This window comes from Strix aluco, chromosome 21, assembly GCF_031877795.1.
Source record: "Strix aluco isolate bStrAlu1 chromosome 21, bStrAlu1.hap1, whole genome shotgun sequence".
Classification (NCBI taxonomy): domain Eukaryota; kingdom Metazoa; phylum Chordata; class Aves; order Strigiformes; family Strigidae; genus Strix; species Strix aluco.
Window position 1 is genome coordinate 6,444,179 of NC_133951.1, and position 24,515 is coordinate 6,468,693.

At 53.4% G+C, this 24,515-nt stretch overlaps 2 protein-coding genes and 1 pseudogene across 2 annotated transcripts; all 3 read left to right on the forward strand.

Moving 5' to 3' along the window:
* Nucleotides 1-1,025: 1,025 nt before the first annotated feature.
* On the forward strand, nucleotides 1,026-17,992 carry LOC141932988 (uncharacterized). Its single transcript, XM_074847234.1, has 5 exons — nucleotides 1,026-1,175; nucleotides 1,776-1,955; nucleotides 4,259-4,370; nucleotides 16,453-16,545; nucleotides 16,988-17,992. The coding sequence occupies exons 1-5, from the start codon at nucleotides 1,026-1,028 to the stop codon at nucleotides 17,146-17,148; spliced, it is 696 nt and encodes a 231-aa protein (XP_074703335.1). The 3' UTR covers nucleotides 17,149-17,992.
* Nucleotides 2,235-4,016, forward strand: LOC141933274 (large ribosomal subunit protein mL38-like; annotated as a pseudogene).
* LOC141932989 (fas-binding factor 1 homolog) lies at nucleotides 17,280-22,336 on the forward strand. Its single transcript, XM_074847235.1, has 10 exons — nucleotides 17,280-17,284; nucleotides 17,940-18,131; nucleotides 18,558-18,618; nucleotides 19,155-19,205; nucleotides 19,345-19,420; nucleotides 20,105-20,258; nucleotides 20,485-20,603; nucleotides 20,967-21,069; nucleotides 21,191-21,586; nucleotides 22,255-22,336. The coding sequence occupies exons 1-10, from the start codon at nucleotides 17,280-17,282 to the stop codon at nucleotides 22,334-22,336; spliced, it is 1,239 nt and encodes a 412-aa protein (XP_074703336.1).
* Nucleotides 22,337-24,515: the final 2,179 nt, after the last annotated feature.

Genomic DNA, 24,515 nt, shown 5'->3' on the forward strand with positions numbered 1-24,515 from the left:
GCTGTGCCACACAGTTCTGCATTCAGGAGCCTTTGCACCACATTCCATTCCAGGGGTCGGCAGCTGCGCTCCAAACAGGCTGTTGTCGGGTACCTCACTGTCCATGTCCCTGATGACAATGTTGAGACAATGCTGATCTTCTGACCGACTCTTACACCGTCCTCTCCCGTCAGCCCGACGATTCCCTGCTGGGCCCTTCCCCAGGTGGGGCTGCTCTTTGAGGCTTCCGCTGTGGGTCTTGCTGAGAGTGTGAGGTTGTGGGCTCTGGGCGGGGGGAGCCCCCACACCCCAGGGGGTACCACGGATGGTAGCTGCCCCCTGCTGACTGCAGGAAGGAGGGTTTGGGATGCTTCCCTCCCTCATGAGTGACACCCGGGACTGTCAGCCCCCTTCTGTGGCACTCTCTGATACCCCTTCCATCCATCCCTCTCTTCTCAGGACCACGCTTACTTAGATAATGAGCAGCTCTTCCTGGAGTCCCTGAAGAAAAGCGTCCTACAATGCTCCTTTTGTGCCAGGCTGAAGGGGTGGCGTCCCCAGGCCATGCTCAAGGGATGGCTGAGCAATAAACCGATCTTCACACGATCACCAGAGTTACTGTACTTCTTGAGGCCTGGGTGCTCGGTGGACCTTTCCACAAATCAAGCACAGCAACAGCAGGTTTTTGTGCTGCTTTTATACACAAAAATCAGAGGCTTTTCCAAATACGCCTATTGGATACGGATTGGTTAGTGATTAACATCCTGCATGCTTCTACTACTGCGTGTGCTCAGGGAAAGGGTCTCAACCCGGGCAGCGTCTTCTGAACCTGTGTGTGTGTGTGTGTGTGTGGTTTTTAGTATTATAACGAAGGTAGTTCACTTCCAGGACACTCAAAAGTTAGTTTTATTGCCACGTTAATTAATCGGTTGTTCACTGTGCTAGGTTGTCCAATATTTCATCCCCAGCACAATCCCAGACCTTCTCTTTATGTTCCAGGGTGTTCCACTTGTTTCCTAGGGTTTGGAGATCACAGTCTATCCTGTATGAATTTCTCATCACTAGCGCAGGTTTTCTTGACCACGCTTCAAAGTCCCACTTGCCCGAGCTTCAAACCCTTGGGTGCGGTACCTGTAGCCCCTGGCGCGATCCTTAACCACGGCTACGAGCAGATGTGGACTGTGCCAAGAGCCACGGTGTGTGTGGCCTCCATCTCTGGGGGTGGCAGCAAGGGCCGCTCTGGGCGTGGGGCAGAGGGGCAAGGGCGGAGGGAAGAGCGGGTCCCTGCGGGGCTGTGGGTGGGTTTGTAGTCAGGCGCGGTGCCAGGCAGCCCCGTTGCTCTGGCAGCGGGGGCCTTGCAGGGCCGGCGGTGCGCGGCGCAGCCCCTGTCGCCATGGGAACGGGGGCCTTGGACTGCTGGCGGCGCGCAGCATGGCGGCGCCTTTGCTGAGCGCGGCGCTGCGGGGCGGGCGGACGTTCGGCACGACCGGTGAGGCGCGGGCCGGGGAGCCCCGGTTCCCCGTGAGCGGGCAGTGGGAGGCGTTTGGAGTGTGTGTGTGGCGGGGCGGGGAGCCCTCGGCCGCCTGGGTTCCGCAAGCGTGCTGGCGGGGACGGCTCCGGGAGGGGGGGGTGGCAGCGGCCAGGGACCGCGCTCCCGCTCTCCCGCTCTCCCGCTCTCCCGCTCTCCCGCTCTCCCGCTCTCCCGCTCTCCCGCTCTCCCGCTCTCCGCCCGCCCCGGGCGCTCTTGGTCTTGTTTCTCGCTTTCTGTCTAAAGCGGGAACTCTGTCCTCTTCCAGCTGCGCTCTGCAAGCGGGCGGCCCCGCTGGGGCCGATGCCCAGCGAGGAGATTGACGTGGACAACTTGGAAGCGCTGGAAAAATACCGCAGTTTCACTCGCTACTTCAGGCTGGCGGAGAAGGAGAGCAGGAAGCCCCGCTGGTGAAAGACGTACCGGCAGCACACCTGCCGCCCGCCAGGTACTGGTGGGAGGAGCTGCTCCGCGCGAGGTTTTGCTGCTGAAGGTCGGGGCAGCTGTGGTTGGGTTTGCCCCAAAGCCTGCCCTGTAAGGAGCTGATGAGGTGCTTTGGCATGAGGTTGGCCCTTTCCCGGTGCAGAAGTTTGCAGAGTGCAAATGTCTTCAGGGGAAATGGATGTTAGTTTTTTGGAAGGAGGGCGGCTGGCCGGGACCTGCTAAAAGACGTGGAGCAAAGTAAAGTCGTGAGTCCTTGGAACCCCAGTAGTATCAGAGAAAGCAGATGAGGACCCAGAGCTTTAGAGCTGCAGCAAATAATAGCAAATTTGGCTGCTCTGCTGAGCAGGCTCAGAGACCAGAGCTGCTCCCCAGCTGGCAAACCTGCGGGCCTGGGAGTGTGATGGTTGGGGAGGGAGGAGGGAGCAGAAGGGTGGAGGTGCAGAGGGAGGGCAGAGGTGGTAGAATCGAGTCTCTGACATCTCGGAGTTTGTGTCTCTTTCACATGCTCCCTACTGTTTGGCAGGGGTTTTGTGTTTGGGTATTTGGAGATTCATGTTTTTCCCATACATGATTTTTTCACCCCTCTCTGAAGAGCCAAAGACCGACATCAGCCTGCCGCGTGCTAAGCTGCTGCGGGCACAGGAGAGGAAGGAAAGAAAAAAGATCCTGAGGGAGAACCGCCAGAGTGCCGAGATGGAAAGAGCAGCGCGGCTCCGGACTGGTCTGTGCCGCACCACCTCCCTCCCTGCCCCGGCCGCTCTGGGCCCCCAGCTGCCTCCTGCAGCGTTTCTCTCTCCTTGCGGTGCTGACTCCCCTCGACGAAGTCAGAGCTGAGTGGGAGAAGACCAGCGGCCCTTTCCACAAGCAGCGTGTGGCGGAGCACTGCGGGATATTTCGTGACTTGTTCAAGGGGGCCACGTTCACCCCCTGGGTTCCCTTGAGGGTGGAGTACAGCCCAGAGGACGAGTACCTCATGCCGGTCTGCTATGGGAACGTGGTGACGCCGTCAGAGGTGTGTGAGGGGAGCTGGGAGCAGCCTCGAGCCCATGTGTGTTTCTGTCAGATGCTTCTAACAGGCGTTGCTTGTTCTGGGGATTTCTTTTGCAAGGGTATTTCCCCTGTGATGAAGGAAATATGTTTCTTGGACACGACAAGGACAGAGCTTTGCAACAGGGTCGTTGTCTGTCAGCAGGCTGGTGTTTGTTAAAGCCCCCTGGGGGCTCTCCGGGTGGAGCTGGCTTACTGGGTGGTGGTGTGGCTGTGCCCGGTTTCCTGGCCATGCCCGTGACAAGTGCACGTTCTTTGCCTTGGAAATTGTGATCTGGTCTGAATGGAAGCTGTTGTTTGAGCGATTTACATTCCCTTTCTGTTGCTCTTCTAGGCTTCCAGTCCCCCTGCAGTGTCATACGAGGCAGATAAAGGCTCCCTCTGGACTTTGTTGCTGACAAATCCAGGTGAGTAGCGGGTTCTTTAAAAAAAAATCTTTGAGCTGGGTTGTTTCACTCTGCTTTTGGTCAGCTCCTGTTTCTTTTGGCTGCACAAGCTGACGTGAGGTGATATCTGGAAAGCAGGGACATCTTACGTATGCAGGAGAGATTGTAGCCTCCCCAAATTTCTGGCGGTTGAGAGATGGAACAGTGATGCAACGGGACCTGTGTCCGAGTGTAGAGGGAAGAATTCCCTGACTCCCGTCTTTTGTTTACCCCCCAAAGCCCTCTCTCCCTTGGCAGTCTGCCTGGGGGGTAGGTTAGCTGACACTGTTTGCCCTGAGAAACCAAAGCACAGTGACGCGAAGCAGCTGAGCAAGAAGTCCTTTTAGTCTTGGAATTCCATGTGTAGAGTTCTTTGCTCCTCCTTTTAAGCTCAATCCTATAAGGTTGAGTTACTTTTCTGGTAGGAAAGGAGTGCTGGGAGGTCTCGAGCTGCCCCCTCCCTTCAGAGCGGATCCGGGCATGGGGTTGGTGCAAACATCAGGGTGTCCCTAAGTCACCTTTCCCTGTGGTGTGCGTTTGCAGATGGACGTTGAAGAGATGCGGACTCGGAGCACTTGCGCTGGCTGGGGTGAGTACGGCACCTCGCAGCCGCGCGCTGCTTGGCTCAGGGAAGTCCCAGGCGGAGCAGGCAGAAACTCCTCCAGCAGAGCTCGGGAAAAAGGATGCCTGTGAGAACAAACAGCCTGAAGAGAGAGAAGGGATGGGGGGAGTGGAGGCCCTCCCAGCCGGGGAACGTCTCAAGCACTCGCGAGTAGCGGAACTGTGGTTGTGGGGTGCAGAGTGTGGAGCTGATGAGGCTGCCTGGGCAGCACAGGGTGGGCTGGAGGAGGGAGCCCTGTGGAGACGGGACGGTTCTGGTGGCAGAGGGGAGGACACCAGGAAGTTCCCTCAAAGGGCAAGAAAGGAGCGAAATCAAATCCCCGATGGTGGGTGTCCCCCTGCAAACCCCTTCCCGGGCACAGACGTTGCTCTGAGCCCCGCCAGCCTCTCGCGTGTGTCTCCCTGCGGCGCCGCTGCAGCGTCTCCTGCCGCGCTCCTCGGCCCGCGGCTGGGGGGGGTCTGTCTCGTGAAGAGCCGCGCGGGCGGGCAGCGCGCGCCGCGCAGCGGGTGCGGAGAGGCGGCGGTTGGGCCGTTGGGCGCCCGGCGGCGGAGAGGTGGGGGCTCCCCGGGGCGGCGGCAGGCGGTGTAATAAAACATATATGGTATTTGTTATTCAAATCTCAAGGGGAAAAAGAAGTTGTAGTCAGGATGTTGTGGCCGAACAGTTTTGTAATTCTCTTCTGTAAATAAGAAATAAGATATATGTATATAGTTTCTATTGTTAAAATCAGTTGTTAGAAGGGAGCTAAAATGGCCCCCATCTTCAAGCCACTCCAAAAACACCTGTGCTGAGTCATCCCCCCTTCTCTGATGGAAACCTGAGAAAAGCCCGCGAAAACCGGAGAAAAGCCCGCGAACCTTGTTTACACCTTTGCAGACCCCTCAGGGTACGCCCATCATGAATATGGATGAAGCCTACACTATAAAGGGACTCAGTTCTGTCCTGTGAGGTGTGTGTCTTGGTAGAGCAGAGACTCCCGGCACACCCAGCGCTGTTTTGCTCACTTGCCGCTTGCTAATAAATTTTTATTGATCACTAAAACTTGAGAAGTGGTTATTTCCCACTAAATTACAAGTAATCAATAACAAATTTGGTGCTGTGACTCGGATCCAGATCTTTTGGTGCGAAACCCCGGATAGGGGAGGCGCCCTATCTTCGGATAGCCCCAGTCTGAGGATCTCGTGGCCAAAATGCTGGATATCCGAACCCCTTTTAATTCGGACTCGGGAGTGAGCAAAAGAATCTGCAGAACCCCTTAAATTTTGTGCACGAAGACCGATCGAAGACTCCGGGGAGGAGTAAGTATTTGCGTTTGTGCGGTTATCCGTTCGGTTGGGATTGGTAATCCCAGAGTGCGAGTGAGTGAGAGGTCTCGAAGAGATCACCCGAGTGCGGACCCTTTAGTCGTGCAATTCTCGTAGCCCGCGAGGGAGCGAGTCACGAATAAGGGGAGCGTGTGTGTGTGTGAAAGAAGGCACTCTGGAAGATGGGACAGAGGGAAAGCAAGCCCTCTGGATCCATGGGTGGGGGCAAGGAAGAATTGCCGGATATCCCACTAGATAGTCCTTTAGGAGTTCTGTTAGAGAATTGGAAAAATTCCCCAAGAAGTCATGACATCCACCTCCCCCCCGCCCCCCCCAACTCCCCGGGGCTGAGGAGCTTCCCCCGCCCCGGGGCACCGTTGCCTTCGGGGTGGAGGCAGCTGAACTCCTCCCGCTGCTGGCTCCAGCTGGGAGAGGGCTTGTTCCCGGGGCGCCACCGGCCCGACCCGAGCAGTGTGCCCAAGCCGAGCCCTGGAGCAGTGTCGCGGAGCCTGGCCCAGCGTGGGGGAGCGGGGGGGGCAGAGCTGCCCCCTCCCCAGCCGGGAGGGCCCGTCCTGAGCACCCAGCTGCCCTGGGGGGGGTGGGGCTGGGGCAGGGGGCACCGAGCGGCCCTAGTGAGGCTCCGTAATGCCAAATTAGCGTTTAGGTTTCTGCTCAGAGACAGGCTGCAGTAAACTGTCTCAAGGGGGCTCTGTGCTGAGCCCCCCCCTTTCTAACCCGCTCATACTTGTAACCAATGATTCTGACCCCGAATCTCCCAGACCCCCTCAGCGGGTTACCCGAAGCAAAGTTAAGGAAGGGAGGTTATACCCCCTTAGAGAAATGCTTGTGCCAGGAGTGGGGGCACAAGGGGAACCGGGAGCGGGGTATGTTGCTGTTCCCCTCAACACTGGAGATGTGAGAGATTTTAAAAAAGAAATGGGGAACCTATTAGAGGACCCGCTTGGCGTAGCCGAACGGGTGGACCAGTTTCTTGGCCCAAATTTATATACCTGAGATGAATTACAATCTATCCTAGGAATTCTATTTACTATGGAGGAACGAGATATGATGAGGAGGGCAGGTATGAGACTTTGGGACCAGCAACATCAAGTGGGTCCCACAGCAGATCAGAAGTGGCTGTTGGTAAAACCCAACTGGAATAATCAAGACCCAGGCCACCGAACCCACATGGCAGATTTAAGAATGATCATAATTCAAGGAATTAGAGAGTCAGTTCCCCGAGGGCAGAATATTAATAAGGCTCTTAGTGAACAACAGAAGAAGGACGAGAAAAAGTTTACAGTTGTACTCGGGAGTAGATCCTGCCACCCCTGTGGGGCAGGCATTATTAAAGACTCAGTTTGTGGCTAAGTCTTGGGCAGATATTAGGAAGAAGCTAGAAAAGATCGAAGACTGGCAAGGGAGAGGAATAGATTAATTGCTGAGAGAAGCTCAGAAAGTTTAGGTGGATTCCTACTTGAAGTGGTGGTATTGTTCTCGTTATCAATTTGAATACCCAGATAATGATCTATTTCAATGTTGTTTCACTTCTTCCTGACTCGTTTATTATTCAGTATACCTTTGCCTGCTTGACTTGGTGATCAGAAGGTGACAGCTTATAACTTTCTGTCCTCTTGGTATTTTGAGGACTGTAGACAAGGATCAAAAGATCACTGTGATAGATACAAGCCCTTGGCTAGCTTCAGCAGCTTTCTTCTTAGCAGTGATGAATCAATTTAAATAAAGAAAATCGGAGTAAAATATTATCAGAGTGAAAGCAATAGTCCAAGAGGGAAGGAAGTGAGCAGATCTGCAGCTTAATCTAGCTGCCTGTTCTTCAAGCAGGCAGCTCTCTTACATCATTGGCAGGAGTTGGGGAAGAAAAAAAAAAAAAAAACAACCCACAACAGAATCAGGGTTCTAGCATACAGGCAGGTATATGGGCTGGGGAGCCAAGTTCAAGCTAATTTGCCCCCGGACCACATTCTTTTGGAGCTGCTAATCTGGTTTGTACTTCTTAGCCAAAAGACGGGGAACTAACATAATTGTAGCACACTGACTAGGCAGCTCATAAATGTTGTGTCTTTTCCAAAGGAGGAGGATGCTGCTGTGCCCTTTGCAGACTTTCTCCTCAACAGGCCGTGGCCCAGAGCTTGCCAGTTTTGTAATTTGTGATGTGCTATGTAAACACCGCGCAGCGCGTGTGTGGTATAGCTGCCCAGATGCTTTATTTGATTGCATCTGGAAGTACATGTGCAACAGTCTAGGTAGATTTAAACTACCCTTGCTCTAAATGTCTAGACCCAGTAGGAGTTTCAGGTTGAGAGGAGGCAATGCAGAGTGTGTAACAGCTCAAACATGCAGCAAACTGCATTATTTTAGCCTGAAAACTGTTCTGTGCATTCCCCGGTGCCTGCATGTAATAAAGCTGTGCAGAACATGGATGTTTTATGTGATGTTTACCTGGAGGCCATGGTTTCTTTGGGATCAGAGATTTTCATTCATTGAATGGTTCTGCCTACTTTAATATGAAGGAAGTGGAATGTTTTTATTGCAAAAGGAAGGGGCATGTGAAGAAGGTTTGCCAGAGGAGAATCCAAGATGAGAAAATGTTTTCTGAAGATTAGTGGGGTCAGGGGCTCTATGTGCTGGGGACCCAAAGAACAAAGAGCCCTTGATAAAACTTAAAGTGGGTCCTCAGCGACAAGAGAGAGAGTTCCTTGTGGACTCAGGAACCGAAAGATCTACCATTCAGGCTCTGCCTCCAGGCTGTGAAGTATCATCAGAAAAAATCAGTGTAATAGGGGCTAAAGGTGAACCATTTGAGGCCCCGGTTCTTCATGATGTGATTGTTGAATCAAAATGCAAATAAGTGATTAGAACATTTTTATTAATTACCAGATTATAATTTACTTGGACGGGATCTGATTATAGAATTGAGAATTAATCTGAAAGTAGAAGAAAAAGAACTCAAAGTCAGATTATGCCCCCTCACAGTGGCGGATGAAGAAAAGATTAACCCAGAAGTATGGTATACCCCAGAGACAGTGGGTAGATTGGATATCACCCCCTTCGAAGTCACCATTAGGAACCCAGAGATCCCGACTAGAATCAAACAGTATCCCTTGCCGCAAGAAGACAGGAGAGGCTTAAAGCCTGAAATAGAGAGACTCCTTAATCAGGGGAATACTCCAATATTGCCTGTTAAGAAGGCAGATGGGAATTATAGATTAGTGCAAGAAATCAACAAAAGAACTGTAACCAGATTTCCTGTAGTAACAAACCCCCATACTACTCACTGGGGAGTACAAGCGTTGGTAAAATACATGTGCATAGGGATTTATAATGTTGCTAAGGGAATAATAAAAAGCTGTTTAACGTGCCAGAAAATTAATAAACACCAATTAAGAGAAAAGATTCAAGGGGGATGAGATTTGGCATACAGACCATTTGGAAGAATTCAAATCAATTTTACAGAACTACCAAAAGTAGGACAGTACAAATACCTCCTAGTATTGGTAGATCATCTCACTCATCATGTGGAGGCCTTTCCCACCACTCGAGCTACGGCAAATACTGTGGTAAAAATACTCTTAGAAAACATCATCCCTAGGTATGGAAATACAGAAGTAATCGATTCGGACAGGGGTCCCCACTTTGTGTCTAAAGTAATCAGAGAGACATTGACTTCCCTGGGGACCAAGTGGGAATTCCACACTCCCTGGCATCCACAAAGCTCAGGAAAAGTAGAAAGAATGAATGGGGAATTCAAGAAACAACTTACCAAATTGATGTTAGAAACAAAGATGTCTTGGGTTAAGTGCTTACCCCTAGCACTTCTGAATATCCAGACCCAGCCCCGAACTGATACTGGAATATCCCTGTTTGAAATGCTATATGGTATGTCCTATGAAATGGAATTTCCCACTGATCACCCAGCATTGGAAAAAGACAATTTGCAACCATACTTAATAAACCTCATGAATAGGAGAAAAGAACTGTGAAGAATATGGTGGTGATTCGTGTTAAAATATGATGACTTTGTTAAGAGTTTACCATGTACATGAGTTAAAGGAGATTTGTCATAGTTTGATTGTTAAAAGGAGTTTGGAGGTTTTTTTCCCTCAGTGACAGATGCTAAGCAGGTGGAAAATCACTGGCGGGACCCCTGTCAGAAGTCCCCAGCAACACCGGATTGTGCAGGTGAAATATGGTTGGAGGAATCCCTGCCAGGAGCCCCAGCCACACCAGAAAGCCCGGGAAAGTTTGAGGGACCCTGCTGCGTGTGTGAAGATGGGACTATAAAAGAGAGTGACGTAGCACCACCCGGTGCTACCCGGAGCAGGAAGCCCCCCCTGCCCCCCGGCGTGCCAATTTTTTTTTACTTGTTCTTATTGCAAATAAATTTATAAAAGATATTTTTGGCTCTGCCTCGGCATTTATAACAATTTGGTGACCTCGACGTGATACTTCGGGACCCGTGGAGTATTGGTTTCCAGGGGAGGCGCGCCCCACCTTTTAGGTGGCTCCCGAATTCCTTTGCTTCCTCGGACCGACACTATCACGAACAGAAGGCAATAAGAACAAGCAAAAGAAAAGCGAAATCCCCAGACAACGCTCCCCGGAGATTTCCCACGAAGGATCCAGGCGAAGACCTCGGACTGTGAGCGACGCTTGGTGCGGGAGGGGTGATTTTCTGCCTGAGTGAGTGCGGGGTGACTGAGACGTGACAGTGTCACGAAGCGAGTGCGGAGCCCTTCTAGCCGCGATTCCAGAGTCTCGCAAGAGGCCTGGCCGGCGAAGGGGCGAAGCGAAAGAAAAAAAAAGGTTTGAAAGGACTCAGGCAAGGGTTTTCAGGATAGGCATTATCCTAGGGTTGATACGGGATTAGTTTTATCCCAGGGTTGCCGGCAAGAGATTTGGGATAGGTTTTATCCCAGGGTTATGGGCCAGAAAGGGAGTAAATCCCGCAGCTCGGGGAACCCACGGAGAGGTTCCCAGAGAGGGAGCGATTTGCCTGACACTTCTCAGGACAGTCTCCTGGGTTATATGCTAAGAAATTGGGCTAATTGGTCAGAAACAAAATGGAAAAGTAAAGAAAAAATGATTCAGTATCGCATGGTCGAATGGACCGAAGAACCTATCAAATCTGATGATTTATTTTGGCCAAAATTTGGAACTACTGACCATTGGACATGTCAGGCGTTAAATTCATACCTAAGTAATAAAAAACCCTATAATCAAGAAGAATGTAACTATGCTCAGGTGTGGAGAGGTTCCCGAATAACATCAAAAATGTTATTACTAAAAAAATAAAAACACTAATAAGAAAACTTTCAAAGAAAAAGAACGGGAACCTTTAGAAAATCTTCCTCCTCCTCATGAGGGAAGCTCAGAGGATGAGGAACCAAAGCTTACCGCTCCTTCCCCTCCATCAACTAGCAGAACCAGCAACCAAGAAAAACAGAAACAAACAACAAATAGTGGGGCAGAGGTTTGGGAAGGCGTTGGCGGCGGCGGCGGGCGGCCCCTAGGACCGCGGCACGACCCCGCACCAGGACCCGGCCCCCCCGCGGCACCGCAGGGAGGGGGCCCGACGGCGGCTGCACCCCCGCGGGGGCTGCGCCGAGCGCTGCGGTCTGACCGCGGTGCTAGAGGAGCCCGGCCGGGGAATAAAGCAGAGAGCGAGCAACAGATTTTACAAATACGTTCGGGGGTAGACCCGACCTCCCCGGTGGGAGAGGCTTTGCTGAAAACTCAGTTCGTGGCCAAATCGTGGGGTGATACCAGAGAGAAATTAAAAAAGTTAGATGACTGGCAAGATCAGGGTCTGCAGGAGCTGTTGAGAGAAGCACAGAAGGTATATGTTAGAAGGGACGAAGAAAAGCAGAGAGTGAATGCAAAAATATTTGTTGCAGCAGTCAGAGAAACTCAGCGGAGAGAGGAGAAGCCTCCGAGATCTCGCCCTAATGAATCACCTGGAGCATTAGGTGGTGAAAAGAGAGGGACAGTAATTAGGGAAAACACATTAGCCTGCTATTATTGTGGAAAGAAGGGACATTTACAACGGAATTGTAGAAAGCGAGAGCGGGATGAAAGGATGTTTAAAGAAGAATAGGGGTGTCAGGGGCTCTATTTCCTGGGGACAAAGACATCAGAGGAGCCCTTGATGAAATTAGGTCCCCAGGGAGAGGAGTTTGAGTTTTTAGTAGATGTGGGTGCCGAAAAATCAACTGTGAAAAACATTCTGAGGGGATGTAAAGTGAAAAAAGAAACTGCTCTAGTAACAGGAGCTAAAGAGGAACCATTTAAAGTACCAATTGTCGGGGATGTAGAAATAGAATCCCAACCCCGTATCGTTATAGGGGATTTATTGTTGCTACCAGAGGCTGAAAATAACCTTCTGGGAAGAGATTTAATTACGGAGTTAAAATTAATAATAATACAAGAAAACTAAAAATTTATACATTAGCGGAAAAAGATGAACAAACAGATAGATCCCAAAGTTTGGTATACAAAAGGAGAGACTGAAAAACTTGAAATAAAACCTATTAAAATTAATTTAATTGATCCGGAGACACCAATTCGGATAAAACAATACCCCATTCCCCTAAAGGGTCGAGAGGGGTTGAAACCAATAATAGACGAATTACTAAGTAAAGGCACATTGGAACCTTGCATGTCTCCACATAACACACCTATTTTACCAGTTTTAAAATCAGACGGATCTTACAGATTGGTGCAAGATTTAAGGGCTGTGAATCAGTGAACTGTGGCTCGTCTCCCTGTGGTAGCAAACCCCTATATGCTACTTAACCAACTATCCCCTGACTATATTTGGTAAAGTAATGATTAAAACCTGGAAGGAGGAAAGCTTATCTCCTAGATGGGAAGGACCATTCCTGGTATTGTTGACTACGGAGACAGCTGTAAGAACTGCTGAAAGAGGATGGACTCATATTTCCAGGGTGAAAGGACCAGTCACAGGTGAATCAGATTGGAAGATCAAGTCAACGCCTGGAGATTTGAAGCTCCGAATGCGACGGAGTTAAAATAGGACTGGACTTACTGAGGCAGACAGAGCGACATCAACAGTAGTAAAGATCTTGAATCATCCACATGAACCCTGCGTGTATGTATATATGTTAAAAGGTTGTAACATTCACAGGTTTTTTTCGGTTTTAGACTGTTTTGCATGAAAACATAAGTCAGTTTGTATAGTTGGACAAAGAAACCGAAAGAAAAGGGAAGTAAGAGAGTGAGGGAAAAGCTGAGAGTAAGTCCAAGTGAGGGCAAGACCGGGTTGGCCTCCATTTTTGCTGTTAAGAAGACACAAACCCGACCGTTGGCAGCAACCCAATGGGCCCAGGGATAAACAGAAAAACGTGCCATACCGGACCTCACTATGGCGACTGGCTTTTTCCCCTCATTTTGTGTGTTGGCCTCGTGATGGCTAAAAAGGGTCAAAACGCTACCAGCTTATATGACCCCTTTGAAGAGAATGAGTTTGTTCTGTTAGCAAAAACTATAAGTAAAACTTTCAATTTAAGTCATTGCTGGGTTTGTGGGGGACCTTTGGGATTGTCAAGTTGGCTGTGGGTTTCTGTGCCACTTTCCCCATCACAAATTGTAAGTAACTATAGTGATGTTAATAATACTACCTGGGAAGATAGTGAAAAATGGCCAGTTCAATTTCCTAACAAGGGTAAATTTTGTCTGAACCGAACTCAGAAAGGAGGAGTTAATGTGGGAGAGAGTAAGTGTCAATGGACGCTTACACATAAATTAATTAACAAAGATAGAGGTATCTATATATGGTTGTGGCTTAATGAACAAGGATGCAGCAAAGGATTCAAAGGGTTCTGGTCAGACAAAAATGAAACTGAATATGCCAAACTACGAGGAAACGATTTTTATAATCAAACTTGCGAATGGAAAAATGACACTGGGTCCTGGTATTGTACTATACGGATAAATAATAATTTAAACGAGGTTTTCAGCGCTTTGGGTGACAAAAATACGACTTATTTTCAAACCCCAAGGACTGCAGAGGGACCATTTGCCAAAGGTACAAAGGCAAAAAAAGGCCACTATTGGATATGCGGACATACTGCCTACAAACAATTACCAATGAACTGGTCAGGAATTTGCTATATAGGGATTATCCGACCTCTATTTTTCCTTCTTCCAGAGGCGGATGGCCCCCAATTAGGAATAAAATTATATGATAAATTAGGAAATAAGAGTATTACCCGTCGAAAGCGATCCATTGATTTCAAAATAGGTGGAACACAAACGTGGGGGGAAAATGAGTGGCCTCATGAGAGAATAATTAAACACTATGGACCTGCCTCCTGGAACCCTAATGAACCAATATCAGGGGCAAGAGAACCAATTTATAATGTAAATCGTATCATTAGACTGCAAGCAGTTTTAGAAATCATTACGAATAAAACTGCTAATGCCATAGATCTTTTAGCTCAACAGATGCGCACTGCGATCCTCCAACATCGCGTGGTCCTGGACTACCTGCTCGCTGAAGAGGGAGGGGTATGTGGAAAATCAAATGTCTCCAATTGTTGCCTAGAAATAGATGATGTAGGAGAAGTGGTCCTTCAATTGACCACAGATATCAGAAAACTGGCTCATGTCCCTGTCCAAACATGGAGTGGCTGGAATGGCGATCTATGGTCCTGGTTACCTGGAGCCCCGTGGGTAAAACAGCTTTTATTTTACCTGTTGTGTGCATTTGCTGCCCTAATGTTTATACCATGTATGATACCATCCATGTTTTATTAGATTGATTCATTCAGTCGTTCAAGGGATGCAAATCTCTGCAATACCAATGGATCCTGAATTAGCCAAAGGAGGAAAGATACACCCACTAATGATAGTTAAAATAAAGAAAACAGAACACCCAAATCCCATACAACAGACCCTAGCACGTTTTGAAACCGAAACACGAATCAATTTAATAAAACAAAAGGTGAGGGATTGTGAAGAATATGGTGGTGATTCGTGTTAAAATATGATGACTTTGTTAAGAGTTTACCATGTACATAAGTTAAAGGAGATTTGTCATAGTTTGATTGTTAAAAGGGGTTTGGAGGTTTTTTTTCCTCAGTGACAGATGCTAAGCAGGTGGAAAATTACTGGCGGGACCCCTGTCAGAAGTCCCCAGCAACACCGGATTGTGCAGGTGAAATATGGTTGGAGGAATCCCTGCCAGGAGCCCCAGCCACACCAGAAAGCCCGGGAAAGTTTGAGGGACCCTGCTGCGTGTGTGAAGATGGGACTATAAAAGAGAGTGACGTAGCACCACCCGGTGCTACCCGGAGCAGGAAGCCCCCCCTGCCCCCCGGCGTGCCAATTTTTTTTTTACTTGTTCTTATTGCAAATAAATTTATAAAAGATATTTTCGGCTCTGCCTCGGCATTTATAACAGAACTACGCAAAAAAGGGATGGTAGTACAGAGACCTCCATTAGAAATTGGTATGCACTCCATAAGACCCGGAGACAAGGTGTTAATAAAAACTTGGAAAGAATCCTCTCTTACCCCTCGTTGGGAGGGACCGTTTCTTGTTATACTCACAACAGAGACTGCTGTCCGGACTGCTGAAAAGGGATGGACTCATGCTACCAGAGTGAAAGGACCCTTAACGCCTGATCACTGGGAAGTAGCTGAAACATCAGGAGATCTGAAGCTAGTGTTGCGAAAGAAGAAGGACTAAATGAGTTTTGTAAAACCCCTAACTGTGTTTGTTACCCTTTTGTGAGTTTTAAATGCACTATTGGTGAGGAAAGTTGGTGGGCGCACTGCGTCCACGGCTATTCCCCAGAGGAATACTGTGACCAGTGCTATATAAGAGAAAGAAAATTAACCAGTCAAACCTTACGAGTGGGGGTATCAACAGGAAAAATTGTAAAGGAGTCCCATGAGTGGTGGACTATATTTATAAAAGGGATAAATCCTGAAAAAGGGTGTGTGCATACCAATGAACCTAAGCCCCATAACGTGAATATAGTACAAACTCTTTGCAAATTCCAAATACTCCAAGTGCCCCGTACGATCCCACAAGTGAAAGCCCGGAACTGGGAGGCGTTTAGGTGTCGACAACGAGACCCTAACCCCAAAGAATACGACTGCTGCCGAGAAGATGGAAAGCCCCGCTGCTCTAAGGAATAGAGTAGGCGGAGGAGGCAGAGACGTATGGAGAGGGGAAAATAAGAAAGGCCTCGAAGCAACCAGTTCAGGTGATTGTTGTGGCAAGGAGAACTGGAAAGCATGGGGAAGGAAAAGATCTGAGCATGCAAATCCTGTCGCAAGACAGAAAGGGGACACGTTTGTACAATTAGCTAGTAATTGGAAGATGAACCCACCAACTCTCCTCACTATAGTAGTCATTTGGGCTGTGGGAGGAATCGCAATTTTGATGTTAAGCCCCCATTTTATGAGGCCCCTAGTGTTATTATTAATTGGGTTAACTTTCGAACCATGTATATTTAACAAGTTTCTGATGTGTTAAGGAGATTTGAAAAACAAAATTAGTTAAAAGGGGGGAATTGTAATAAAACATATATGGTATTTGTTATTCAAATCTCAAGGGGAAAAAGAAGTTGTAGTCAGGATGTTGTGGCCGAACAGTTTTGTAATTCTCTTCTGTAAATAAGAAATAAGATATATGTATATAGTTTCTATTGTTAAAATCAGTTGTTAGAAGGGAGCTAAAATGGCCCCCATCTTCAAGCCACTCCAAAAACACCTGTGCTGAGTCATCCCCCCTTCTCTGATGGAAACCTGAGAAAAGCCCGCGAAAACCGGAGAAAAGCCCGCGAACCTTGTTTACAACTTTGCAGACCCCTCAGGGTACGCCCATCATGAATATGGATGAAGCCTACACTATAAAGGGACTCAGCTCTGTCCTGTGAGGTGTGTGTGCTGGTAGAGCAGAGACTCCCGGCACACCCAGCGCTGTTTTGCTCACTTGCCGCTTGCTATTAAGTTTTTACTGACCACTAAAACTTGAGAAGTGGTTATTTCCCACTAAATTACAAGTAATCAGTAACAGGCGGGACTCGCTCCCTGCGGGGCTCTTTTGCAGCGCCAGAGCCTTGTTCCGAGCGGCCGGGCGAGGCGGAGCAGCGCGGAGGCGGAGAGGGGCCCCGGCAGGAGCAGGAGATCGCGTGGGCCAGAGGTAACGGGGGGTGCCGCGGGCCGGGCCGGCCGCTGAGGAGACCCTTGTGTCCCTGCGGGGAGCGGCGGAGAGCGGGAGGAGCCGGGAAGGCGGCGGGAGAGCAGGGGAAGGCCGGGGCGGCGCGGTGGTGAGTGCGGGGGGTGCTGAGGCGGGCCCGGGCAATGCGGCTGTGCTGCTCCGGCCCCTCTGGGGGGGGCAGGAGGGACCCCGCGGGGGGCGGGAGGGGCTGTGCTCGCCGCTGCCGCTGCAGTTGGGAATGTCTCGGGGTTCCGGCGGTTCAGGGGCCGTTTCCCGAGCGGCGGGGCCGGGAGGGGGGCGGGGGGGCTTCGGTGTTGCTTGTGGGGTGCTCTGGAGAACCGTGCCCCTGGCTCCGGCGGGGTTGGAGCAGGACCCGGCCAGCCCCGCGCCCTTTTCTCATGAGGGAATTTGTGTCTCTCCGTAGGCTACAAAACCCCGGAGAAGTTTCGGCGGTACGTAGCCTGGGGCGCGTTCCCTTCGCTGTCCGTAGGCGCTTTGTTCTGCGGGAACGCGGGGCCGGAGGCGGGGGGCAGCGGGATCAGGTGGGGGTCCTGGCTGCGGCGGTGGTTCCTGGTCCTTGGCTGAGAGCTGCAGTTGGGTGCGTCGTCTCATCCCTGAAGCAGAGACGTTGACCTGCCTCTGCCATCCGAGGGGCTTTGCTTACCGGGGTGCTACAGCCCTTTCCTGCGGGCTTTCCCCAGTCCAGAGCAGAATAGATGTCGTTAGTTCAGTTCTCCGCCTCACCTGACGCCCAGGTGCCTGTTTGGGGGCCTCTTGCAGCCCCTGGTAATTGAAGCGGCGCTTTTGGGGTTGCCCAGGGCCTCTGAGCCACTGTGGGGCGAGAGCTCCCAGAGGAAGGGCTGCTTGTGGCCAGAGACTGAACAGGAAGCCGCTGGCTCCTCGGTAGAGAGATCTCCTTTGTGGCTAGGTGAAGCGCAATCTTTTCTCCGCCCAGTACTGGGTCAGGTCCTGGCAGTTCTCTCTAGGAAGGCCTTAGGCTGGTGGTGCTTGAGCCCAAACCTGTATGCTTGGGGGCTTTCAGAAGAGCAAGGCATACTGAAACTGGGAGCTTTTCTGCACCTGCGTGGTGAGCTCCCCTGCCTCAACACCTTTAGTTTGTCTGGTTTCAGAGTCTGTCGATGATCTGCTTAGTGACCTCCTGGGATTCGAGGACGGTAAAAGGAACCTTTTCTGCAGCTGAAAGGGCAGCATCCTTGTGCTCTTAGTCCCCTGCTGGGAGCGGGAGGTGCTGGTGCAACAGCCAGTGATCTCTGAGGGGGAGGAAGCAGCAAGCAGGGTTTCCCAGAGTCAGAGGCCATTGAATAGGCTGGACGTCAGCTTGGGGAGGCCCAGTGAAGTTTGCCTCTGATTAAAAGCCTCTGTGTCCCTTGGGGAGACAGCAAATCCCCCTTTGGGGTGCCCAGGTCAGGAATATGCCCGTGTCCATCATCCTCACGTCTCCCTGTCTTGTTTCCAGACGAAAGCCCTGTGAATTCTACAAGAACTTCCTGGCTGGCCAAGGGCCGCAGTGGGAGAGCCCGGGGCACCAGCTCGCCGGCCAGCCAGAAGTGAGTGCCTTTCAGACACAGCCTCTTGCTCTTGGAGATCTCCCTGTGCTCCCCAGGTCCTTGTGACCTGCCCCAGGTCCTCGGCTTCTCCCCCTCGCTCCCTGCCCCGACAGCGAGTGCCCGGGAAGGCGAGTTACTGGCGATGCCTTTGGGAACTGGGAGCCCAGAGCCTGCAGCTTTCCAGCGAGAGCTGGGTGCGCCCAGCCCGGTACATCTCCTGTACATCTGCCTTAGGAGAGTTGCTCGCTTAACTGCAGCAGTCCCAGCACTCCCATCTTTTATGCGGGTGCTATTTTCGCCTCCTTTTCTGTCGCACGACGTGGCTGCCGCGGTGTGCCCGCGTGGTCCCCTCCGCCTGCTGCCACCTGGCCTGGCTGTCCCCAACGCTCCCGGGTGCTGTTGCTGACCCCCGGGCTCGTGTCACAGGTCCCGTGTAGCGGAGGATTTCTTTGACAGATTCCCTGCAGAGGGCGTGGAAGCTGCAGAGGTGAGCCCGAATTTTGGGAGAGAGCCTGGGTATCCTGAGGGCTGGGACTGAGCTGGGCCAGGCTTGCCCCTGGTGTCACCCCAGGCAAGTCAGCAGTGGGATATCGGGGGGAACCGTGAGGTCTAGCTGAAGAGGTGACCCCTCTGTGGTGTGGCTGTGGGGGAGCTGGGCCAGGGGAGCGGGTGGCTGGTGGGAGAAGGGCTTGAGGGTGCCCTGGGTGGGCTGGAGCAAAGCCAGGGGGGCACGTCGTGCTGCAGCCCAGCCCTGCTGGGCGCTCTTGGGAGGAAGCGTCACAGGAAGGACCCTCACCCAAAGCACCAGCCTGGGTGTTGCTGACGCTTCTCCCAGAGGCAGTAGGATGTCAGCAAAGGAATCAAGGCACGGGGGGTTTCCAGTGAGGGGCACACCAGGAGGAGCTGGGCGTGTATTCTCCCATTCCAAACAATGAGGAAAACCGGGGGGTGGAGCATGGAAGCGAGGGGTGAGGAGTTTCCAAAGTCTCCTTGTCTCTGATCTCCGCCCTCCTTGGCGTGCAGGGCTCCAGTGCCTCCGGCGGAGAGCCTCAAGGTCTGCTGCAGAGCCTGAAGGTCAGTGCAGAAATACCCTTAGTCTGAGCCCCGTGTGGGCTGCAGCCGTGGCCTCCAGCACCAACCTCCGAAGGGAGAAGCAGCGCTGAGGCAGGAGTAGCACTCGCCCTGCTCCCGTCGCCGTGCTGTTGCTTTCCAGGGTTTGGACGACCTGGAAGCGGATCTGCTGGGAGCGTCGAGACCCAGTTCTGGGCCAGGGAAGACAACTGTGAAAGGTGCTACAGGTTACAGAACTGACGTTTCCTTTCTGGGAATGGAGCCTCAGCTCTTCCCTTGGACCTCATCCAGCCTGTTCTGCACACGGCCAGACGAGAACCGGTGTTCTGGGTCAGGATTTGGGTGGCTGAGGGCGTCGCTGGTCCACCCCAAAGCACAGTTGCACCTCTGGGTGGGGTCCAGCTGCACTGTGACCGTGTTACAGTCACTCGTCTCTCTTGCTGCTGCAGCAGGGATGCCAATGGGTCTGGTAGTCCCCTCAAATCTCCTTTCACCCTGAAAAATCCCCTCTGGACACGAGTAGCAGCTGGTGGGTTGGGGCAAGGACTAAGGTGCGTTGGTGGAAGAGGGACTTTGGGCGAAGGTGGGGAGCAATTGTCTGAATGGAAACTTGCAAAGCTGAAGAAGATGCTCGTGTCCACCAGAGCTGGAAACCCCAGTGTCAGTGACACCCAGCAATGTCCCATCAGTGGCCACGGACCAGGCAGTAGCACGTTGCCACTTTGTCACTTGCTGTGAGATTTGGTCACTGAAAAGAGCTATTTAAAAGTGGCTCTGTAAACGGTCCTGAGAGATAAGAGCAGGCAGGGCTGCTCTGATCTCTTGTTGGGAGGGAGGAAAAAAAAAAGAGACAAGCCCCAAGCCCAGCTCAAACCTCGTACCATGTGTGATCCCGCCCACAGAGCCACCTGCAGCCCAGACGCCCCTGTGCACCGCGACCCCAGTGTGGAAGCGGAAGGAGCTCACCTTTGAAGAGGACAGTGACGACCTGATGGCTGCCCTGGGACTTGGCAGTGGCCCAGGAAGAGCTGGCAGGCAGGGCAAGAAGGCAGAAGAGTAAGGGCGGTGAAGGGGCGGCGGGAGTAAAGGAGGGGGATGGCTTGTGTCTTGAGATGGTGCCACCATGGTGGGTGGGGGATGCTGAGCTTGTGCCTGTGGGTCCCCAAAAGGGGCAGGAGCAGCCTTGTGTGGCAGAGAAGAGGCAGAGCAGGCTGGCAAGGCTGTGTGAGGAGGACCAGCCCTGCCTGCGGGAGAAACCCATCTGCCGCTGTGTCCCCAACAGAGAGGAGGTCCGGCCAGCCCGCGCCAAGCTGGATGAGTTGCTGGGACGAGGCTCCATGACCAGAACCCTGGGAGAGCGCCGGGAGGTCAAACTGGCGAAGGAGTACCAAAAGCAGCTGGGTGAGCAGAGCCAGGGACGCTGGGAAGGGCTGCAGAGGTGGCAGCGTTGGCCTGGGCGAGCAAGATTGATTTCTACTGCCCTTACAGGGGAAATGCCCTTCTGCCCTCGCGGCAGCCTGGCAGCATTTGCACAGGAGCTGTAACTTGGCTGCCTTTGGCCGTGGGCTGATTCCCAACAAAAGTTTTTCACAGCCACTCTAGGAGGCCCCTTGCTCGCCGGTTTCTGGGCAAGACGTTTCCAGCGGTGTTTTCCCAGAGGCAGCACTGTCAGTGGGAATTGCAGGGGGGGAGGAGGAGGAGGGCTGGAGTCTTTGCCGTTGGCTGCTCCTCTGGGCGCTGACTCAAGGCCGCTTGTCTGAACAGAGAAGGAAGAGGGTCGGCACAAGGACGATTTTGTGTTTGGAGCATACCAGCCCACGGTGGCCTCCACAGCCAAGGGCCGGCCGGCGAGAAGGCAGCCTCTGAGGTATTGTGCTCTCTGCGTGTCTGTAGCTGCAGCCAGCGGGCACGCTGCCCCTGCAGCAGAGCGGGCAGGGTCCCCGGTGTCCCTTCGCAGACAGGGATGCGACTGCTTCTCCTCACAGCAGGTTTTCAGCTGAGAAGAACAACAAACTTAAAGCAGAGCCCCTCTCCAAAGCGCCTCTGTCAGCCAGCCAGAACCCCGCATGGGGCCGCAGAAATAGAAGTGGCTGGCTGGGCTTGAAACGTGAAGAATTTTTTGATTTGGAGCTGTCGTCTCCAGCAAAGGCCAGTCCTGCAGGGAGCTCCCCCAGCCCTGCCGCAGCTGGGCAGCCCGGCCCCGCCAGACAGCTCCTGGCTGCAGAGGAGGCAGCCGCTAAAACTGACCCGGTGGAGGAGGAGGAGGACTGGCTGAGTGCTGCCTTGGCTCGGAAAAAAGCCCAAGCGCAGGCGAAGGCCCAGGAGAGGACCGCCAAGCCCTCCGAAGTCCCAGGCGAAGGGCTGAATCCCGGCTCTCCTGTCAGGTAAAGGCGTGGTTGATGGCCGCAGCGCTCCCATCTGCTCCGCGTGTAGCTGCTCCAGCAGGAGCTCTCAGAAACCCTGGGCTCGGATCTGAGAAATGAATTTTAAGCACTGTCTTGTCTCGGGTTGGGGTAATAACGTGGGGCTGTGTCCCAGTGATCCAGCGCGCAGTCCCCTCCCACCTCTGGGCTCTCCTGCCGGTTGTAGCCAAGAGGACACACAGTGCCGTGGGTCCCGCGGAGCTGTCCTGGATCAGCACACCCCCACGAGCTCCTCCCTGTGCTCCTCGTTGCTGCCTTCATTCCCCTTCCTTCCTCCTAGTTGAGGCAAAGCACCTCCTCCAGCTGAGTCGACACGGAGCCAGGTCCAGACTTGTGCCACTGAAGGGGACTCTGAAACGAATTGCAGACAGAGAGCCCTGTGGCGTGGGCAGGGCTGTGTTGGCTGGGGCTGGTGCTGCCCAGGGGAAGGGGTGGATGCAGCAAGGAGAAACAGCGGTGAGGGAGGTTTTGAGGTGTCTTTGCTCCCCCTGCAGCCCAAAGGCTGAATCCTGCCACAGCTGAGTGGGACAGAGGCTTTCCCCTGCCAGGCAGGAACTGGTATTGGGGGAGAGGATCTTGTCTTTCCTCGCCTCCTTGGCTCTCCCACATTGGATGCTTTTTGGTTGCAGCCCGCCAGCAGCCTCCCCAGGAGCACAGCCACAGGCAGCCGCCGTGCCGGACAAGGCAGCGAGCACACGCAGCTCCAGGTAAGGCCGCCTTCGCGTTTCAGGCGTGCTCCACGGGAGGGGCGTCACAGTGGGACGGCCAAGCTTTAAACTCCCCGAAATGCCGAGCAGGAGAATGTCTGCGTGCTTCTCCCTGAGCTGCGGCGCTGCTGTGCATCACTCGTGTCTCTGTGCCCACGCAGGCCACCGCTCCCCTGGCTCAGCACCGCGGAACAAGCCTCATGTCGTGGTGTGGTGGGGACACGGTGCTGGGGCGCACTGAGCTCCGCAGCGCTGCCTGTGGGGTTTGAGAGGGCTGCCGGGGACTTGCTCTCTCTGAGCAATGGGTGGGCCTAAGTTCGTGCTGCCCCAACACTCGTGCCGCTAGCGCTGTGTGCAGGCAGACCCCCTCCTGCCCTCGGCTGAGGCTGAGCATCGCTTCAGAGGCCACTGCAAGTGGCTGAGGGGACCCAGCCTCCTCCCTAGTTGAGGGAGAGGGAGGAGGAGCCGTGCTTTGCCCCCAGACTTACTCTGCAGAGCAGAGTCCCTGCCACTGTGCGTGGGGTGGGGTAGGGGTGCGGGTCTGGACAAGCCTGTCTGAGCCTCCGTCCCCATCCCCAGCTGCCAGAGCGGGGCAGGACCCTTCTCGCTCTGCCGAGGAGACCCAGGCCCTCATCCCTCTGGGAGGGAATGGTTCCCCTTGGCCTGTCTGAATCACAGACTTGTTGACTTTCAGTCCCCGCAGCCTTGTTCCCAGGAGAGCATTCCCAGGAGAGCAGGAGACGCAGCGCCCTGCCCCGCTGGCTCAGGTAGGTCTGCTGGGCCTGTGCCCCTGAGAGGTGCAGGATCAGGGTGGTGATCGTGAGCCCTCCCCTGCCAACTCATCGTCACCCAGCTCTGCCCGTGTTCCCTGGGCAGGAGGATGGCTGTGCCCCGCTTTGCAGCCCTAGGAGCCTGTGTTCATGGAGGCAAAGGCTTTGGAGAGCCCTGAGATGCCACCAGTTGTATTTGTCAGGCCAAAGCGTGTGTGCTGTGGCTGCTTTGTAAATCGTGTGCATTGACAAGCCTGCATTGCCTGAGCAGTGTTGACAGAGTTCCCCAGGCATCTCTGTCTCCTATTAATGAGACATCAGAGGCTGCAGCTGACGAAGGGCTTTCTCTTCAGCTGGTTTTCCCCAGTCTGGTGGTGAAGATGCTCTGAGCTTGTTTCTAGACAAGTGAAGGGGAATCGTAGCCTGTGACAGGGAGGGCAGCTCTTGCTTGGACTTCGAAGCCTCCATTTCTGATGGAGCTGGACCTCCCGGCCCGGCCCTGGTGGCAGGACACACGCTGTCTCCCAGAGGCCTCGCAAGGTCTTCTCCTCGAGTCTGTCCCCAGAGAAGGAAGAGCCCAGCGTGCTTGTGTCTGGGGTAGGGGCTGCCGAGTGTCACCTGGGCAGCAGTGGGGTTGGGCTGGAGATGTGTAGAGGAGGGACTGCAGGAGGCTGGGGCTGGGTGGCCGTTCCCGGGCTGGGAGGAGGTGCTCTCCTCAGGGCTTTACCTCCCCGAGAGCGTCCCTGTGTGTACGCAAGTTAGCACAGCCGGGGCACAGCTGCGGGCGAGGCACGTGCCTGCCTTTGGGGGCTGAGGGTCCCACCAGAAAGCCCCCGATGCTGAAGGGCCTGGGTCTTTTCTCTCTGTCCCTGTAGGCTGAGTCCCCAGCCCTGGGCTTGCTGCTATGAGAGGAGGCTGGGGGCTCCCGCTGCCCAGCCCCATGAGGATGCAACGGACTGTCAGGCAAGGCAGCAGCCATGGCCCCACTCAGCCTGTCGCAGCTGCTGGACATCGCCATCGGGACGCCCCAGGTCGGGGCAGTCAACTTCCCGGCGCTGCACAGCCTGCTGCAGGCCATGCTGAGGCACCTGGGCCTGCAGGACCTGCCTGCCCTGGGCCAAGGGCACAGCCCGACCCCCCTCCTGGGGCGGGACCAGCCCCCCGAGGCACCCCCGAGAGAAGAAGGGGGACAGGGCGGAGGCCCAGGCACAGAGTCGCTCACCCCTGCGAAGGACCCGCTGCAGGGGACTGTGAGCACTCCCCAGGACGCCTCCGTGGCTGCTGACGCGGGGCAGATGAAGGCAAAGACTGAAGAGAATGAGAGCAGCATCTCCAAGGTAGAGGCTCTTCCTCGTTCCCTGGGTGCCCCCCCGTGAGACACCCCCTCCTCTGGGGTCTGCACCACCATTGTGG

Coding starts and splice junctions, on each gene's coding strand:
- LOC141932988 (XM_074847234.1), top strand. CDS start 1,026: ATGAATTTCTCATCACTAGCGCAGGTTTTCTTGACCACGCTTCAAAGT. Junction 1,176..1,775: donor GGACTGTGCCAAGAGCCACG/GTGTGTGTGGCC, acceptor GTCCTCTTCCAG/CTGCGCTCTGCAAGCGGGCG. Junction 4,371..16,452: donor GCGAAATCAAATCCCCGATG/GTGGGTGTCCCC, acceptor GCTCTTTTGCAG/CGCCAGAGCCTTGTTCCGAG.
- LOC141932989 (XM_074847235.1), top strand. Junction 18,132..18,557: donor AGCTCGCCGGCCAGCCAGAA/GTGAGTGCCTTT, acceptor CTCGTGTCACAG/GTCCCGTGTAGCGGAGGATT. Junction 19,206..19,344: donor GTCTGCTGCAGAGCCTGAAG/GTCAGTGCAGAA, acceptor GTTGCTTTCCAG/GGTTTGGACGACCTGGAAGC.